This window comes from Cinclus cinclus, chromosome 5, assembly GCF_963662255.1.
Source record: "Cinclus cinclus chromosome 5, bCinCin1.1, whole genome shotgun sequence".
NCBI lineage: Eukaryota > Metazoa > Chordata > Aves > Passeriformes > Cinclidae > Cinclus > Cinclus cinclus.
This window is the reverse complement of record NC_085050.1, coordinates 74,178,096-74,195,156: the sequence shown is the minus strand read 5'-3', so window position 1 is coordinate 74,195,156 and position 17,061 is coordinate 74,178,096. Positions and strand designations below refer to the sequence as shown.

The 17,061-nt window shown below is 51.0% G+C and overlaps 1 protein-coding gene across 1 annotated transcript in view; it reads left to right on the top strand.

Moving 5' to 3' along the window:
* The first annotated feature begins 13,677 nt into the window (after nucleotides 1–13,677).
* The window catches only part of ANTXR2 (ANTXR cell adhesion molecule 2), a 74,427-nt gene continuing 71,043 nt past the window's right edge, over nucleotides 13,678–17,061 (top strand). Inside the window, exons 1-2 of the mRNA XM_062494088.1 lie at nucleotides 13,678–13,737; nucleotides 16,124–16,195. Coding sequence (XP_062350072.1) covers nucleotides 16,131–16,195 — 65 coding nt within the window. The 5' untranslated portion in view covers nucleotides 13,678–13,737; nucleotides 16,124–16,130. The remainder of the gene's footprint in view (nucleotides 13,738–16,123; nucleotides 16,196–17,061) is intronic.

Here is a 17,061-nt window from a genome sequence, read left to right as displayed (position 1 = left end):
GGCCCACCAGCCAAGGCAAAAGCCCTCCTTCCAGAGCCAGGTAAACAAGAACCAACACCCAATTGCATGAACCACCTCTGACAGCACTACTCCCGTGTTCCTCTCATCCGCAGAGAACTTGTCATCTCTGCCATGGGATCTTGCTGTTCTCAGGGATTCCCGAACATTGCTATTTAGCATTCAGCCTCCCCCTTCACAACAAACATTTTAGCATTACCTGCTGCCACCATAGCCTCTGTCTTTTGGTTTACCGGTGTCCACAGAGACTGAAATTGCAGGAGTGACCAAGCCCCTTCCCAGGCCGCTCCGCAGCTCTCTCCTGCCTCGTAAGCACAGCTCCTGTCCACCCCCAGAGCCAGTGCTCAGCATCCCACAGCTCCTAGTGACACCAGGGGAGCAGGCAAACCTTGGCAGGATGGGACAGATACCAGTGCCTCCAAGGAACACGTGGCTTTTCCAGTCTGATGCTAAACAAATGCTGTAATAAACAATGAACCCATGACTCCCTGCACGGTCGCAGCAAAATATTGTCACCCTTCGGGATCTGAAAAAATTCAGCCATCTCCAGACATGATAGTGTTATTCAAGACACTCAGATGACTTTTTTCCCAGGAGATTGAGGACTGCAGCTCCTTTCTTTGCCAGTCTTGCACTGCAGCCTCCCATTTCAGCAAGCACAACCTCCCCCACCAGGGTCCTTTGCCCACCTTGACTTACCGTGCACATCCGACCTGCTCATTACCCCCTGCCAGCCCTCAGGGCATTATCCTGAGCTGCAAACTATCTGGGTCCCCAAGCGATTTCTTTTGGGTAGGTTTTATCCCCTGTGACACAAACCAGGATCCCACTTGGCTCCTCTCAAGTTATAGAGATACTCTGTTCTAAACCTTGAGCCAGACCTCTGGAGGCAGCCAGGTCTTTCACCTCTAAACACTGTTTATTTCTATTCTATCACAGAAGAAATCCTTAAAATAACCCTCTATGTTTTCTTACTTTTGTAGGTCCTTCAGCCAGAATCTGTTTTTTTTTCTATTCTGTTCTAGCCAGCAGGTGATAAAAAAATTGCCGTAAGAAATGTTGGCTTAGAGCATAAGTGCCTGGATTAGAAAAAGAGACAATTAGAAAGTGAAAAGTGGCAAAAAGCTCTAAGAAGCCAAAAATAAAAGAACAAACAAACATGCAATCTGGCTATCAAAAAAAGTCACATTTTTTCCCTTACTGCAGTAAAAATCAACATCGTCAAAATTACAAAGTACGCTGAAAGCCAGGAAGTCATGGGGAGAGGGAAAACCAGTCCCACAGGGCTCAAAAGGGGAGGCTGGGAAAAGCCACCTGAAGGATCTGACGAAAGAGGGGACAGGGGAAGGCAAGCGTCCCTCACCATACTGCCAGGATGCTGCACTGATGCTGCCGCTGCCGGGTGAGATAAACTGCCCCGAGCGAAGGGAGCCAAAACCAGAGCCCACTGTTGGAGCTGCTTCACGTGCAGCCACGTCTATGGCAGAGCAAAGGTCACTCTTGTACTGCCTCTTGTGATTCCCTCTTGAACGAGCAGGCTGGGGATATAACGAGCTCAGCACCAAGATTTATCGATGTGCCAGGGGTTGCTGGCCCTAACTCTTAACCTGCTGGCAGAGGTTGGGCCTTTTCGTTAAGGGGGGCTACACATGGAATAGTTGCAGGCTTCGGCTATGGGTAAATGAGATCTCAGCCCACACGAACTGCCACTGCCTAAGAGACCCCAGATTATTTTCTCTCAGCACAGAAGCCAGCAGTCCCCTGGAACCCTCTGAGCAGTCGAGAGCACAGAGGGGATAGTGAGGGGAAAGCTGGAAGGGGTCTCGTGGTACACTGTTCATCATATCCGAGAGCTCCAGATGGGCAGAGAAAACCCAGCCGCCCCTCCAAGCTGTACTGCTGTGCTCCAGTGGCATCCCCTCCCTGGTGCCAGGCAAACAGCACCGTCACTGCCAGGACAGGCCCCTCTCCATGCACATTCACAGCTCCCATCGGCTGTCTCCCTGTGCCACCACAAAATCCGGCCACTTCTAAGGGAGAACAGTCTTCATGTGGGATATAATCCCCTGGACAGGCTTGCTCCCTCTCCTAAGTCCCCGGCCTTGATTACACAAACAACTGCAGTTTCAGGATGAAAGAACAACCCAAGCAATTGGGGATTTACAATAACACATCCTTTGCCTCTCCTGTAACTTGCTTTCATTGAGGCCCACTGTCTGTGCACCCCAGTCCCACCACCTGGATCACATCACCTCAGACTGACTGTACATGAGCTGCTGGGTTATTTTCCCCCCGTTTTTCCTGGGGCATTTCCATAAACCCTGCTGAATACATCAGACTTCATTTTATGAGATCCAGCACCATTTTGAAACTCTTGAACTTTGCCCAGCAGCTAAAAAAAAAAAAACCCAAAACCAACCCCAAAGCATGGACTGTGGGGTTTTACACTTGGTGTTCTTGCACACTTGTCCCTACCGTTTTGTTCTCCTGTTCCAGCCTGCATACCCCATGGTGCTGGCAGAGGGGCAGTACATTCACTCCCTCTTCCCTTCCTGCAGCCTCTGGCACAGCTCTCAGTTGCCCTCTGCTCCCCTCTTTGTTCGGCCGAGAGATGCAAAGCTTCGTCACCCCCGATATACCATCCCGAGGAGCTGCCCAGCCCCTTGGGGGGACACACCCCCAGGTCCCTTCGAGCGCCTGGGCTGCAGCAGGCACAGCTGGAGGAGCCAAGCAAGGGCTGCAAGAGGGATTCCCAGTACGCGCTCCTGCAGAATGAGTGAATAATTTCTCTCCCGCAGTTAGTGCCAGCACTTGCTCTTTGCCAGTTGGCAGAGGGTACTGCTTCCTTTTCTGAAGAACGCTTAACATCCACCTTTCCCCCACCCCAAGGGGAAACCACAGAGGCTGGGGGTGTCTTTCCAGGCAGCCAGGCATCTGAAGGAGCGGCAGCCTTGGGGAAGGAGGAGGAATTCCGCAGGGAAGCCAGATTTTATTTCACAAACTTCTTTTAGCTGAAAGGGAACAGAGATCACATCCCTCCCTCACCTGAGAGTTCCCATGGGAACACAGAAGGGTGGCACAACAGCAAATTTTGGAACAGGCACATCTGAGAACAACTTTTGATATAATATTTGAGTCCTCAGATGTTCAGGCACTTGCACATACTGTGCGAGTTCCTTATTTGCATGGGATTTGTATTTGTTGGTATTCACATTTGTAGGAGAACGCATACATTAGATTAATGTCATCACAGTTTATGGAAATCATCTGTGCCACAGCACCAGCTCAGGGCTTTGACGGCATTCTGTGCCCTGTGGCACATGGCAGCCCCTCCTGCCCTGCCAGGGCCACCGAGAGTCGGGACGGCCGTGCCAGGCTGAGTTGGTCCTGCTGAACTCTCCTCTTTTTAACACCAAAGTTTCAAGAACATTTGGAGCAACTACCTAAAATTGCTTAGCCCCACATTCCAAAGGTAAAAGTAACCAGGCTATTAGGACTTATTCTCTTATATTTGCTTGTATGAACCTAGAGCACACTCCGCTCCCTCGTTTTCAGTGCCTACTTAAGCACACTCAGCTGTCAAACAGACCGACTAGGTGGCCCTTTTTTGTCTTGCAAGAGCATCCCTCTGTGAGTAAAATGGGATGGTTCTAATTCCCTCCCTGTTTGCCATGACACCTGGGTGCTCTCATCTGCTAGACAGCTGGAAGCTGTCACTAGAGATGCTGTTCTCACAGAAGTGTTGCTGGGCTCAGTCAGACACTCTTTGTAAAGCAGATGGAACACCTCAGAAGAAGAGCACCTCCGCAACAAAAGCTCATTTTCTGCTAGTGCATTGCTGCTATTGGGCAATGCTTCCATCAGGTGACTTCACACCCCAGTGAGCCCACATGCCAGCAGAGTGCAATGATGATTCTGTTAACCTACTTCCACTACTGAGGCCCTGCAGTTCCCCTTCCCAAGGCTGGCCACCAGCCCCCTTCCCATATCTGCACTTCTAAAGCACACAGGAGCAATAGCAGTGGGCCTCCAGCCCCACTGTGGCCCTGCCACCCAGAATTTCTGGCAGAGCAGGCTTTCCGCTCCGCCCCACAGAGCTGTGCACCCATGAGCCTCTCACACCAGCAGCCACATCCGAGTCGCTCCTCGTGCACAGGATCTGCACAATCTGTCTCAATCTTGATGGTGCAACCCAGAGGAAGTGGGTGCCACAAAGGAAGAGAGCACATCTCCAAATGTGGAGATGGCTTCACGCTTAGCCCCGGTAACAGGCCAAGCAATACCTTTGGTCCAGCCTTAAAAGCCTTTTTCTCTGCAGCTCATGCCACCAGCCTCTGCTGCAGCTGCCTGCACAACTCAGACGCTTCCGCTGTTCCTTCCCCAGGCACAGCTCTCCCAGCACACAGCACAGCTCCCATCCCACAGCATTTGGCACTCGCAATTGCTGTGGGATGCACAGCTCACCCAAGAGAACGGCATGCCCTGCTCCAACATGGGTTAGCAGACACAATTTCAATTGATGGCTCATACAAGCAAAGTCTCGACAAGGCCTTTCAATATCTGAGTGCTTTTTTTTTTTTCCAAGCGATTTATACACTAAGAAACCTAGATGGAAACCTCCAAGTGATAATCAAATCCCTTAGATATCTCAGAAAATGTTGCCCCCACATGATCTAGTACCCTCATGACAAACAGCTCTCTATTTTTCTTTGTGATGGTTCCTACTTCCCACCAACATCTGTCACTGTGATTATGATCTCTAATGAGCTTCTAAATTATATCACAGCATTCTGCCTTGATGAGCGACATTCAGTAACTTTCATTCTGCAAGACATGAAACACTGCGTACAAGATGCTGAATGAAAATTCCCTCAGCACAACAGCTGAAAAACTGGTTTGGAGGTGTTTTTTGTGTTTTGTTTTTTTTTTTTTTTTTTTTTTTTGGTTTGGTTTGCTTTTTTTTTTCTTTTTCTATTTTGCTTGGGTTTCATTTTGGTCTTTTTAGCTTTCTGTTTGGTGTTTCTTGTTATGCATCTTGTTCCAGGATGCCTAGGAACTTACCAAATGAGGCACAGGAAGTTGAGACTTCCTATTGCACATCCCTAAAATCTCCACCTGAGAATGGGAACTGTCTCTCACCACACAGCAGCAGAGATGGCACATGATTTCCATAAGGCTGGACAGGGAAAGAAGCCAAGCCAAGGCTCCATAGCAAATTGCCATTATTTTAATGTTGGCTTCCAGTTGCAGGTTAGTTTGGGTGATGTATCCAGACCCTCGGGATGCTGTACAGATTGAGTTTCCGTGTGCTGCCAGGACACAGCATTAGACACCACACCTCCCCCCACACACTCCTTTCCCTCAGTGATCACACTGGGAGACTCCAGTATAAACTGGAAAACTGAATATGAATCCCCAAGGTCTGCTGCCCTGGTGGTAAGGAGGCAGTGCCACAGCTGTGACCACTCAGCCTTGCTAACACATGCCCATGCTGGCTAGCAAATCTCTAGGGGACCTGGATCTCCCAGAACCGTGTTCTTGTTGATCCCCCAGACAGCACCACCACCCCCCCACTTCAGCATCCTCACTCCGAAGTCTTACTGACGTGCAGGGCCAGTGTCACACGTGGCACGGATGTCACCTGCCCGTCTGGGAAGGTGTGCATGGTGGGTCTGAAGACAAGGACAGAACATGTTTGTGTGTACAAATGGCTCCCCTGAGGCTGCGAGGGGCTGACTCCCTACTGGTGACTCAGGGGCACCCTCTTGTGCTGCTCCTCCAGGATCTGTGACGTGGCTCACGAGAGCTGAGCTCAGGAGGGTTTGATCTACAGGACAGGATTTATGGGGGTTATTCCTTACTTCCTGCAGATAAGGAGAGACAGCACTGATGAGCAGTTGCCGTGTTTCTAGCTCAGAGTAGCTGTGCCCTCTCTGCAACCCCTGCCTGGGGCCAACCTTGCACGTGGTGCCTGCAAAGCAGCTACAAAACGAATGGGACAAAACATGTTGAGCACAGCAAACTCAGGGGTGCACACTGCTCACCTCTCCTAGTCAAACTGCAGAGAACCCCCTGCCATTTCCCATGCTTCCAGCCTGAGCAAGCACTCGGGGCAGGCAGGGAACTGGGAAGGTGCTGAGAACACAGGATGAGATGGCAACACAGTCCGGAAGGGGACAAACATTGCTGGCACCCTGATCCTCGCTGATGAGCTCCCAAGTAAACTGCATTTCTAAGGGCACAACTAATTGCAGAGGACTAGACTGGCTCCAAACAAACCCTGCTTAGCTGGAACATCTGCCCACTCACTGCAGCTGACACCATGTCCCATTTCTTTTGCTCTCTGTGCACCCAGTACCTTTCCAAGCCCATGGTGACTCTGGCTCATTCTCCCACGTGCAGCTGGTTCCAACGGCTCTCAGGAGGGCAGGAGCACAAAAATCCTGGAACGGCAAGCCAAACAAGTAAGTGCTCCTCAGCAGAGGAAGAGTGAGAGCACAGGACTGGCAGGGAGCTACTGAGGGGCTTATGCACCATGGCTTGTCTGTGCCACCACATGAGCTGCCCAGGTGAGCGCACACCGACTCATCACCGTCTCCAGCTCAGGAAATGAGTTTTCCGAGGAACTAAACCACAGCTTTGCATCGCCTCAGCAGGGACTGAAGGCCCTTCCTGCTCAACATGCTTCACTACGGGTGTCTTGGGCAGGGTGCCATGGTACCACTGTACATGAGCTATTTTGCCTCTTGGTTAGCTTTGCTGAGTAAAATATGTCCTTTGAAAGGCCTTCTCACAGGCACAAGAATTCCATACGAACAGGGAAATACTGCCCCATGGGGAATGACACTTCAGCACCCCAGCTCTCTTTCTATGGCTATTACTGTGTGGCGACACTAACTGTTCCCCAAAAGCAACGCCAAGCACACCACCTTCTGCACTCCGCTAAGCCTGATCCATGAAAACAAAGTCTTTGCTGAACTGCTTCACCAGATTGTCCCCGTGGGAAGGGATACAGTCCCCCCCTTCCCTTGCAGCATCTGCTGCTCCGCCAGCAGCACTGCAGAAAGTGAAGCCTGCAATCTAGTCAACACTGCTCCACCCCACCCATCTTAACTGACCAGACATAGGAAGAAAGGGATAAAACCTTTGACAACAGACAACAGGACATGACTGCATATAAGTTAAACTTTTTACATGTGGAGAAACCAAGGAAAAGGTAATTCAGCGTCACAAAGATGTAAACACTGGCCAGGTAAGATACATGCCAGCTGCTTCACTCCTGTCCTAAGGCCAGCACAGTCACAGTGATGATCAGGAACACTTGTCATCAGCAGCCAGGGGAGCAGCTCACACCAACAGGGCAAGGCTGATGTACCCAAGTCACCGGCGCGACTGGGCCCGTGGTGAACGAGCAGGCAGGGCTGTGAGTCATCCAGCAAACACTCCCACACGAACCCTTCCTGCCCTGCAGGCTGACAGCAGCACAACCAGGAGCTGACAGCAATAAAAATCCCACCCCACCTTCTGAATGCCGTGTTTCCCCAGGCACATCCTCTAGACGGGCCACCTGGAGTTTGGTGTACAGATCTTCACTAACCTGAAATTACACAGGGCAGTAGAACGGTGCTGCAGCCAAGTGCAAAAAGGCAAGAAGGAAAATCACCCAGCAAGGCTGGAAAGTACCTCAGATTGTTTTACCTAGTGCTCAAAGCATGGCCAACACCAAGACCAGATCAAAAACCTAGTCAGGCCTTAAAACCCCAAAGTAAGCTTAGCCCAAATGAGCTCAGTTCTTCAGAGCCTGGTGCTTAAAATGCCAGGGTTGTGGGTTCCATCCCCATATGGGCCATTGACTCAAGAACTGGATCCAATGATCTTCACGGGTCGCTTCCAACTCAGCACCTAGAGCCTCACTCCACCGTGCTCCTCCCTCCCTTGCTACAAAAAGCAGGCTCAGAGCCCTTCTCCACCTTCCAGGCACCACAAGCTGCCACCCAGCCCCACTGCGGAGCCTCCACGCCCTTTCATGGCAGCACCACCTCCAGCCAGTCCTACTCCCATGTGCCCTGGCTCTCATCTGCTGGCAGGTCACTGCAGAAGCTCCACCAAAAGCCTGGCATCTCTCCACCTGCTCCTCTTGGTGCTACACAGTCCCAAACCCTCCTGCTCCAGCTCTTTCCTCCATCGGGCTCCCACAGGCCAGACCTGAGCCAGCAGCACATCTTCCTCAGGACAGTAACATCCCTGATGTCTTGAGAGCACTATCTCCACCTCTCAGGGCCCTGCAAACTTCCACAGCACCTCTGTGCCAAACACTCCTGCACCATCCTGTCCCAGCAGCAGCAAGCCCAGGTGATCCCCAAGCCTGGAGATCCCAGGGATGGGAGCTGCTGGTACAGATTAATCAGAGTTCCACAATCAGAGAACAAGGAACACTTCCTGGGAGAGCAGCTGGGCTCGGGAGCAATCACAGTGACCCCACCCACACAAAGCAGGATCTACACGAAAAGACAAATGCCTAATTCCACAAAGAGCTCCTAGGGAAAAGAAAGGAAGAAAAAAAAAAAGAACTTAAAAGTTCTAAACCCCAAGAAGCTTCCTAAAAATGTCACACAAGAAAGAAGCTGAAAAAAATGCCACAATGCCATCCAAAAAACCTCTCCCGAACCTAGGAAAGCCTCTGTTTAAGTACAAAAACTAAACAAATGCTCTGCTGGAAATGTTGATAATTGGGGAACTATTCAAATTATGAGGGGGAAAGAAAAAGAGGAAAAAAGGGGGAAAGAAAAAACCCAAAGAAACTGGCAAAAACCATGGAAAGGAACAATGAAAAGTTGAAAGAAGCACCCCCAGCAGCAGCAGCAGCAAGGGAAGCTCCCTGGTGAAAAAAACCGAAGGGAAGTTTTTTTTTTTTTCCCCCCATAATTCCAAAATTCAACGCCCACAAGTGAGCAGCCTCTCTCAAGTGATGGTCTCTGCTGAGTGCCTACACCTGCCTTGGAATGTTGCCCCCAGCACACAGCTCCCTGTCAGCTGGCATGATTACCTGCAAGAGGTAAAGCAAACCAAGCAACTGCCCCGAATCCCAGTGGGCTGCCTGTATTTTGTTTCTTCCCAGCTGAATTTTGCTTGTTCAACACACGGGCCAGGTGTTTGGGCACACAGAGCACACGGCTCTTCGTGACTGTCACTCACCCCGGCCCTGCAGCCGGAAGAACCTGGCACAGATGACTTCACGAAACCAAATTAGGGGTCACGCACAAGAAAGGACATTGCCACAGCTCTGGCGTAATTAGGGCCCATCATCATCAAGGACAGGAAATTGGCACATCTGCTTTCCGGGCTGCTGATCCAACGGTGGCTCAGGCACGATGTCCTGCTGCAGCCCCCTGGCCCTACAGAAATATTGCCCTGATTGCCTCCAAACAGTGGGACAAGCAGTTGTTTTATCACTCAGCCTCCCGGTCGCTCTTGGCTCTTTGCTAAGCTTGGGAAGACAGAACTGACACAGCGCTCTGTCTCGCTCTCCTTTGCAGTGCTGAAAGGGGCAGGCCAGATGGATAAACATGAGCCCCTTTTCCTCTGCTGTGACCCCAAACTGAACACAAGTGACGTTTCTGTTTGGAGGCACCCTCAGAAGATTTGAATCTGCCCCCCTGGAGTCAGTGACAAAACTGTCACAAACCGGGTGACTGCCGGATCAGGACCGGTGCTTTTTAAAAATGATTTTTCTCCATATACTACTGAGAACTGCGTCATCCTTTCCCTGGGTTGCACTGCTCTGCACGGAGAGTTGCTGACTGCTCCATTCTTCTGTCTCCTCTGGCCGGGCCGTTGTTTCCCAAGAAGACCAAAAAGGGTCACTGCAACTCTAGAGTTGCACTAAATTCCAGCCCTGATGATCCCTGCGTGTTGCTCGGAGCCAGCAGCAGCTCCCGGGCCAGAGTGGGATTTCCATGTTTTCTGTCCTGCTTTTTTTTTTTTTTTTTTTTTTTTTTTTTTTTTTTTTTTTTTTTTTTTTTTTCTCTCCCAGGCCAAGAGCGATTTATTTTTATGCTGTTGTGGTTTGCAGCAGGACAGCCCATCTTTCCCTCTTTGTTTTCATTCCTTCTGCTTGCCTGAGCACCGTGGAAACAAAGAGATCTGGAAAAGTGGAAACAAACGGCTCTTTGCCTTGTCCAGGGCATCGGGCAGCAGAGAAGCACAAGAAGCTCCACAGAGCCTGCTCCACTGCTGCTCAGGCAGGAGTGAGCAGCAGGGCTGATCCTGGCTCCTCAGGGATGAGTCAGCGTGCACACAGCAGGGACACTGCTCCATATTCCTGCGTTTATACCTTCTCTCATTCGACATACTGCTAGCATTTAGGTTTTCTGGCTGCTGAAATCAAAGGGTTTCTTTCCCCCCCTGTGTTTCTGTGTGTATTTTCACTGGCTACTGCAAATGTTGCGTGATAAAAAAGGAAGAAGAAAGGAAGAGCTATTCAGGAATTCTGAGCTTGCGTAATTCCCAGATTTGTTTAGACAGATACCTTCCATCTGGATGATGCAGGCACTACCACATGGACACGAGAGTTCCTGTGTTACTTAATGCTGTCCTTTTTATTTATTCATTTCTACACTGCTTCACAGGATGCTCACAGACACAAGGCTACAGCTGTAAAGAGAACAAGGATTTGTAATTAATCCTTCAGGAGGCAGATCTCAAGTCCTGCATGTTGTATAACTGCTGGAGTCCCTCTGGTTTCTCTTTCTTTTTACAAAGCATGACACTTCCATGTGTGGTTCATATCCTGTGAGAGGAGAAGAAAAATATTTTCCTGTGAGCTGCCCTGGCTCAAGGCTTCCCATCATCATCATTATCACCTGTCTTTGAGTTTGCAGAGCTCAGGGTGTCTGGAAGTGCTGGCCGGTGCCAGTGCTGCGGAGCTGTTCTGTTCCATGCTGCCCCTGGATCACTTGGCAGAAGGGCAATCCCAGACCTGAGTCAGAAAGGAGATTTGATTCATCAGCCTTGCAGCCACACACACAGACACGCCCAAGCTTCATTTGTCCAAATGCTGGCTATCACTGAGCATCCTGAAGAAAGCAGGCTGGCTCACAGCTGCTGGGAAGAAGTATCCTGGACCTCAACCGCATTTATCGAGCAACAAAACCTTCCTGACCCTCAGCAGAAGGAAGGCTGTGTGGCCACCAAGCTGCTGTTTGACTCCAGTCCTGAGGCCATCTCACCACAGCACTGAAGGATTTCCCTCCAGGCACCACCTTTGTGCTGCAGCGTTTCTGAGGACCCAGGGGCAGGGCCAGGTTCACAGCCAGGTTATACCAAGGGTGACTTTTCCTTCCAGCTGCTCACTCCCCAGATAACAAGGGTTCGCTTTGGCACCGTTTGCCGGAGGTCTTCCCGACCAGCCTGGACCAACAAGAAGGTGGGAGCGGATGTTGAGGGATAACACGTGGGGAAATCATCTGCAAGTGCTGGAGATGAGGCAGGGAGCTATATAACCCCAAAGGTGCTGTAAGCTGTTCTGTTTACTACTTTCTCTGCAGTAAACCTTGGCAGTGAACTTGCCCTCATTTGTGTATCAACCATCCACTTGAAACATTCCTTTCAGAGTTCTGTTTTAAATGACTGAGGGCGGTTACTCCCTGGTCCCCCTGGAAGAGGGTGGGGAGAAAGCCAAGCATCAGCAAATGAGTTCTGGGAACCAGGAAAGGAGGCTTCAGGCCTTGTGCGAACGAAGCCGAACGGCCACGAGTCCCTGTCCTGTATGTCCTACGTGCCCATCTCCCTCTCACCCAGCCATTCCAGCAAAACAGCCATGGCTTATCTGCTTCTTCAGCAGAAACCACAGGCTAAAAGAAAAATTCACACACCTGGAAACAAGGAAAGAGCGAACTGGCAGTGGATGGAGGCTTGTTCCAAACACGCTGGGTCACATGCTCCTGAAGCAAGATGTCCAACATCTGGATAACATGACACATACTCCCAGGCAAGGCGAGTGCTCCTGGGGCTTGGGGTGGCCTCATGCAGCTTGGAAAGCTGGAGTACATATGGTTTTGGGAAACTCAGGCAAGCTTCCTCTGTTGTCTCACACGCCTCTGCACAGCCTTTCTTTTGGCTGGGGCTTTGGCAAAGCCCAGGCTGCTCTGTCCTTCATCTTCCATGTTTTGCGTATCCACGGAGACTGTACAACACCGCTTACTTACCCTTCGGCCTTGCTAGCTCCAAGGCATTAAGAACTTCGTGAGCCAGATCTCTGGCTGACATTATTCACTGCTGGTCCGCAGGCTTTGGTAAAGTTTCCAGCTTGCATCACAGGGAGGGTTGGCTTGGCGCTAGGATCAGCACGGAGAAGGCACCGTGACACGGACGTGTCAGGTCAGAGTGCTGTGGCTAAGGCGAACCATCCAGAGACAGCAGGAACGGAGATGAAGTGAGAAGAAAGGAAAACTCTCCAGAAGGATGGGTGACTTCCCCATCTCCTCCTACAAGGGAAGAGCAAGATCCTTTGCACCGTCTGATTCACTTCCACAGCCTGTGGGAGACACACTAACACGGTTAGGACGGGGCTTCTCTTGTTTCAAAATCACGATTCTGTGGCGTTTGTGCAACCCCCAAGCCCCCTCAACACTAAATTTTAGATCTGGGGCTTGCTGTCTGGCACACCTGCAGCGCCGGCAGCAGCAGCACGGACCGGAGCGCGCCTGCCGCGGCTAGCGGGACACCAGGGGCACTCACAGGCCGGGTGAGCGGGGGCGGTGCGAGCCCGCCCGCCCTGTCCCCCGCCGCTGCGGGGAGAGAAGGAGGGAGAAGGAGAGAGATGGAGGGAGGGAGAGGGAGGGAGGGAGGGAGGGAGGGAGAGGGAGGGCCGGGCCGGGCCGAGCCAGCCGCGGCGGCGAGGGGCGGCCACTCCGGCGAGCGGCAGGACGGCGGCGCCCGCCTGCGCTCTCCGCCGCCCGCAGCCTCCATGGCCGGGGCCGTGCCCTTGCTGTTGCTGCTGCTGCTGCTGCTGCCGCCGCCCGCCGGCGCCGCGCCGGCTGCGGGCGAGCCGTCGTGCCACGGAGCCTTCGATATGTACTTCGTGTTGGACAAGTAAGCGGGTAGGGAGCCGCGGGAGGGGATGGGGAAACGCCGCCATCGGGGATCGGGGCGGCGGCGGCGCCGCTTTTGTTCGGGCGCTGCTTGGGGCTGAGGGGGCGCGAGGGGAGCGCGCGCGGGGCTCTGAGGGGGAGCGCGCGAGGGGCGCTGAGGGGGAGCGCGCGCGCCGAGGGGGCCGTGAGGGGAGGCGGCGGGAAACGCATCGAGAGGGCCTCGGCGGGAAGTTCGCAAATCCTACCCGGACCTCCTGGAGGGATGTGGAGAGGGGCCTTTAGAAGTTCTCCCAGCGGAGGTGCGTTTGCGGCCGGAGATGTTGGAAAAGCGAGCGGCGGCAGCCTCTGCCGCCCGGCCCGCCGCGGACGGGTTTGTGTGGGGAAGTTGGGCGGCCGCAATCGCCCTCAGGGCGAGAGGGGAGCGGGGTCCGGGCGACAAACTTATCCGCGAGAGCTGGCGGTACCTCGAGGTGTCCAGAGCAGCGAATATTGTCAGCTTCTCCCCGAAATGTCACCCCAGATCAGGCCGCTGATGTGCTCTGGTTTTCCCTTCTAGGTCTGGGAGCGTGGCGACGAACTGGCCAGAGATATTTAATTTTGTAAATCAGCTGACAGAAAGATTCGTGAGGTGCGTGGTGCTGCTTGTGACAGCCGAGGTGATGCTGGGATAATTCTGGGCTGTGCTAACCTCCCCTAGCACCCTGGTCCCCGTGCTTTTGCAAGCTCAGGGGATGTGTTCCAGAAACACATTAAAAGTTTAGCTTGCAAGGGCCAAATTGCCGGAAAATGTTGGAAACTTCATTTTCTTGTCATTGGAGCTCAGCAAAAAGGTGACACAATCTGTGTCTTTAAATACTCTTTTAAACGACTCTCAGATGTGATTTGGTGTTTTTTTAAACTTGTTTTGCAAGATACCACGTGCCTAGTTTCTGATGGAGTACTGCTCAAATTCCATGTTTGGAGATCTGTATAAAGAAGCAGCCGTGAACACATGTAAGCACAGGTGTAAATATATAGTGCAGGTCAAAAGGAAGAGAGCAGTGTCAAAGCTCAAACGCAGAGCAAGCCCATGCCATGTGAACAGTGCATTTGTTACATATAATCATACTTACATATAATCAACTTTGTTACTGTCAGCAGTGTTGTGGGGTGAGTCCAGCTCCTCTTGAAATAGCTGCTGTAAATTCCAGCTGACTGCTCTGTACAAACAGCTGAGGATTGCAGCGCTTTGCTTTAAAACACCCTACAACAAAATCCAGAATAAACCAAAGGAATGCCCCCACCACACACAGGAAGAGATGTTGTGGTGGGTTTTGCTGAGGAAAACCAAGCTCAGAGTGCAGTTGTGATCCTGGCTTGCTAAGAAAAGGATACATCTGGGTTTTATAATTAAATATTGCTTATGTTCATCTTGTCAAAAACAAATCTTCTGTAAACTTGTGTAAAAAGTTCTTTTGTGAGCTCTGAAATTACAAAAAAAAAAAAAAAAAAAAAAAAAAACAACAAACAAAAGAGCCTGAGAGCAAAGCAGTACTTGTTTGGGTAGGTGGTAGAACATTTGCCCCCCCTTGCGAGGGTGGAAAGATTTCAGTGGAAATCTTCAGTTCAGCATCTTCCCCAGCCAAGTGACACTCCCTCATGCAACTCCTGCGTGGAGCTCTGGCTGCATTCGCACCGCGGGGTCCTGGTGCTCCCACAGGAGGCACGGGTGGGCTGGCTTTGGAGAGAAAGGTTCTGTGGGGATCCTGAAGAGAAGCCGCCTAAAACATAACCTGGAGGGTGCTGCACGCAGGGGTGCATCTCCAAGGGGGAAGGAAGTAGGCAGTGAGGCAATTACCAGAGGTGGGGGTTGCAAGCACATGGTTTTCTCTGGCAGCTCAGAAGGGTGATAATCCCCTGGTTTCAATTCTGATTTAATGTAGAGCCTCTCAGATTTTGGTATGCAGAGCCATTACGGACAGGCTGCAGGCCTGGATCTCAAATCCAAGGTCTGTGCAGTTGTGGGCAGACTTGCAGTACCTGCATTACCTCGATGTCAATAATTTTAAGTTGCATCATTGACATCAGTGAACTGAAAACATACAGTCATTCAGCTTTTCAAGTCCCTAAGTCCTTACTGACTCTAACCTGATGAATTAATGCTGATGCCCATATACAGTAAATTACCAAGTTGGTGAGTATATTAAAATAGCGATGAATAAAATTTAAAATCATGCAGGAGAAATGTTACAACTTACCTTGGGAAAATTCCTGTCTTGGGCCTCAAGAGCATCAGCCAGCTCCTAACTGCATTCCACTGCTAATTAGATATGATTCCCTGTAACCTTGTGCAAAGAGACAGGTGACCTTCTGAAAAACAAATTGAAAAATTGAATTCCTGAATAAAATCAACGGATAAAGCACTGCTTTTTACCGTGACATTCCCCTGAATGCTTAAAGGGAGGGAGTTTTCAAGTGTCACAAGTCTGGTGAGAGAAACAAAGCCGGTCTCACTCTGGAACACCCTGCAGGCTGCAGCCTCCGGGCTGAGGTGGTCCTAGGAGCTGCTTCTGTGGCAGGATTTGACAAACATAAACAACAAGAGTTGGAAATGAGACACTGCGTCATTGAAAGAGAAGGGGAAGCTGGCAGGGTTGGTTTAAAACTTGGGAAAGGGCTCTGGTTGGTACTCAGGGGAGCAAGAGGGGACCGAGTGGCGTCCCGGCCGTGGTGTTACCCGGAGGCTGTTGCAATTCCAAAGGACGTGCCTTACCTTGCATGCACGGGCTGGCCACGGCACTGGAGACCGGTCATGTGTGAGAGAGCGAGCAGTAATTCCGTTGCTTTGTTCCCCGAGCATCTGCCTAAGGAGAGCACGGGCAAAAATGCTTTAATTGCTCTCATTGTGGGTTTGTAGTTCAGAAGTCTGTTCCTAGCAAGCTGGAGGATAAAGATCATGTGAATCATTGAACAAAATGCTGTGCATCGGTATGTTTGTCTGAAATGTGTTTTTGCCTTCTTTCCCTTTGCTAAAGCCCCAAGATGAGACTGTCGTTTATCGTGTTTTCCACCCAGGCACATGTCATTATGCCGCTCACTGGAGACAGGTGAGTGCTCTGCTTTTTTAATTCTCTCCCTCCCTCCCTTCCTGCCTCCACCCTTACTGACCCTGAGGAGCAGTAACAGGTACGGAACAAGGACTGATACCTCTAAGGGGTGGCCAGTCATGAAGCTTCCCCGCAGAGCTGATTTCATTTTGTGACCATATCCCTGGATAGCCTCATAAAAAAGGAAGGAGAGGAATGATGGGAAACAAATCCTAGACGTTAACTCAGCCACTGCTTTGTAGAAAAGCTAGCAGTGGCGTTTTTGTCTCTGTTGGACTCTGCATGTCCCTTGGCACAGTGTGAGAACGATTCTTCCATTTGCTTTCGTAAAGCAGCGTCCACAGATCGGTTATCAGAATTTTTTCATGTCTAGGAAAAGCATAAAGTGGTAAATAAATGTTTCTCACTTTCTCACATAAGGTAGGTATTTTGTTTTGTATTTCCTCGCCTGAACTTCAGGGCCTGTTTTATACAGCGGGGTTGGTGCATCTTGAAGGGCGTGAGGTCTTTCTTACACTGTGGTGATGTGGGTGTGCCTGAACTTTCAGTGGATGGTTTCGAAGGCACTGGAATTCAAGGCCGCTCGCTCTGATTTCTAAAGCAAGTGAGGATTTGCAGCTAGGAATGCTTAAGAATGGGTGGGGGGAAACAGGGGGAGGACAAACAGGTAGAGAAGAGAATATTGCGGAAATGAGTACCGAACTCACAGAAACTGGAAAATGGTCGTGTGGAACGAGCGCTCTCAGCAGAGGACAGTGGCACTCCGGTGTCCTCTCATAACCAAACTTCCCAAAACCAACACGACCTCTGTTCTCTCTCTTCTGTCCAGAAGCTACCATGGTGCACGACCTTCTCAACATGTGAAT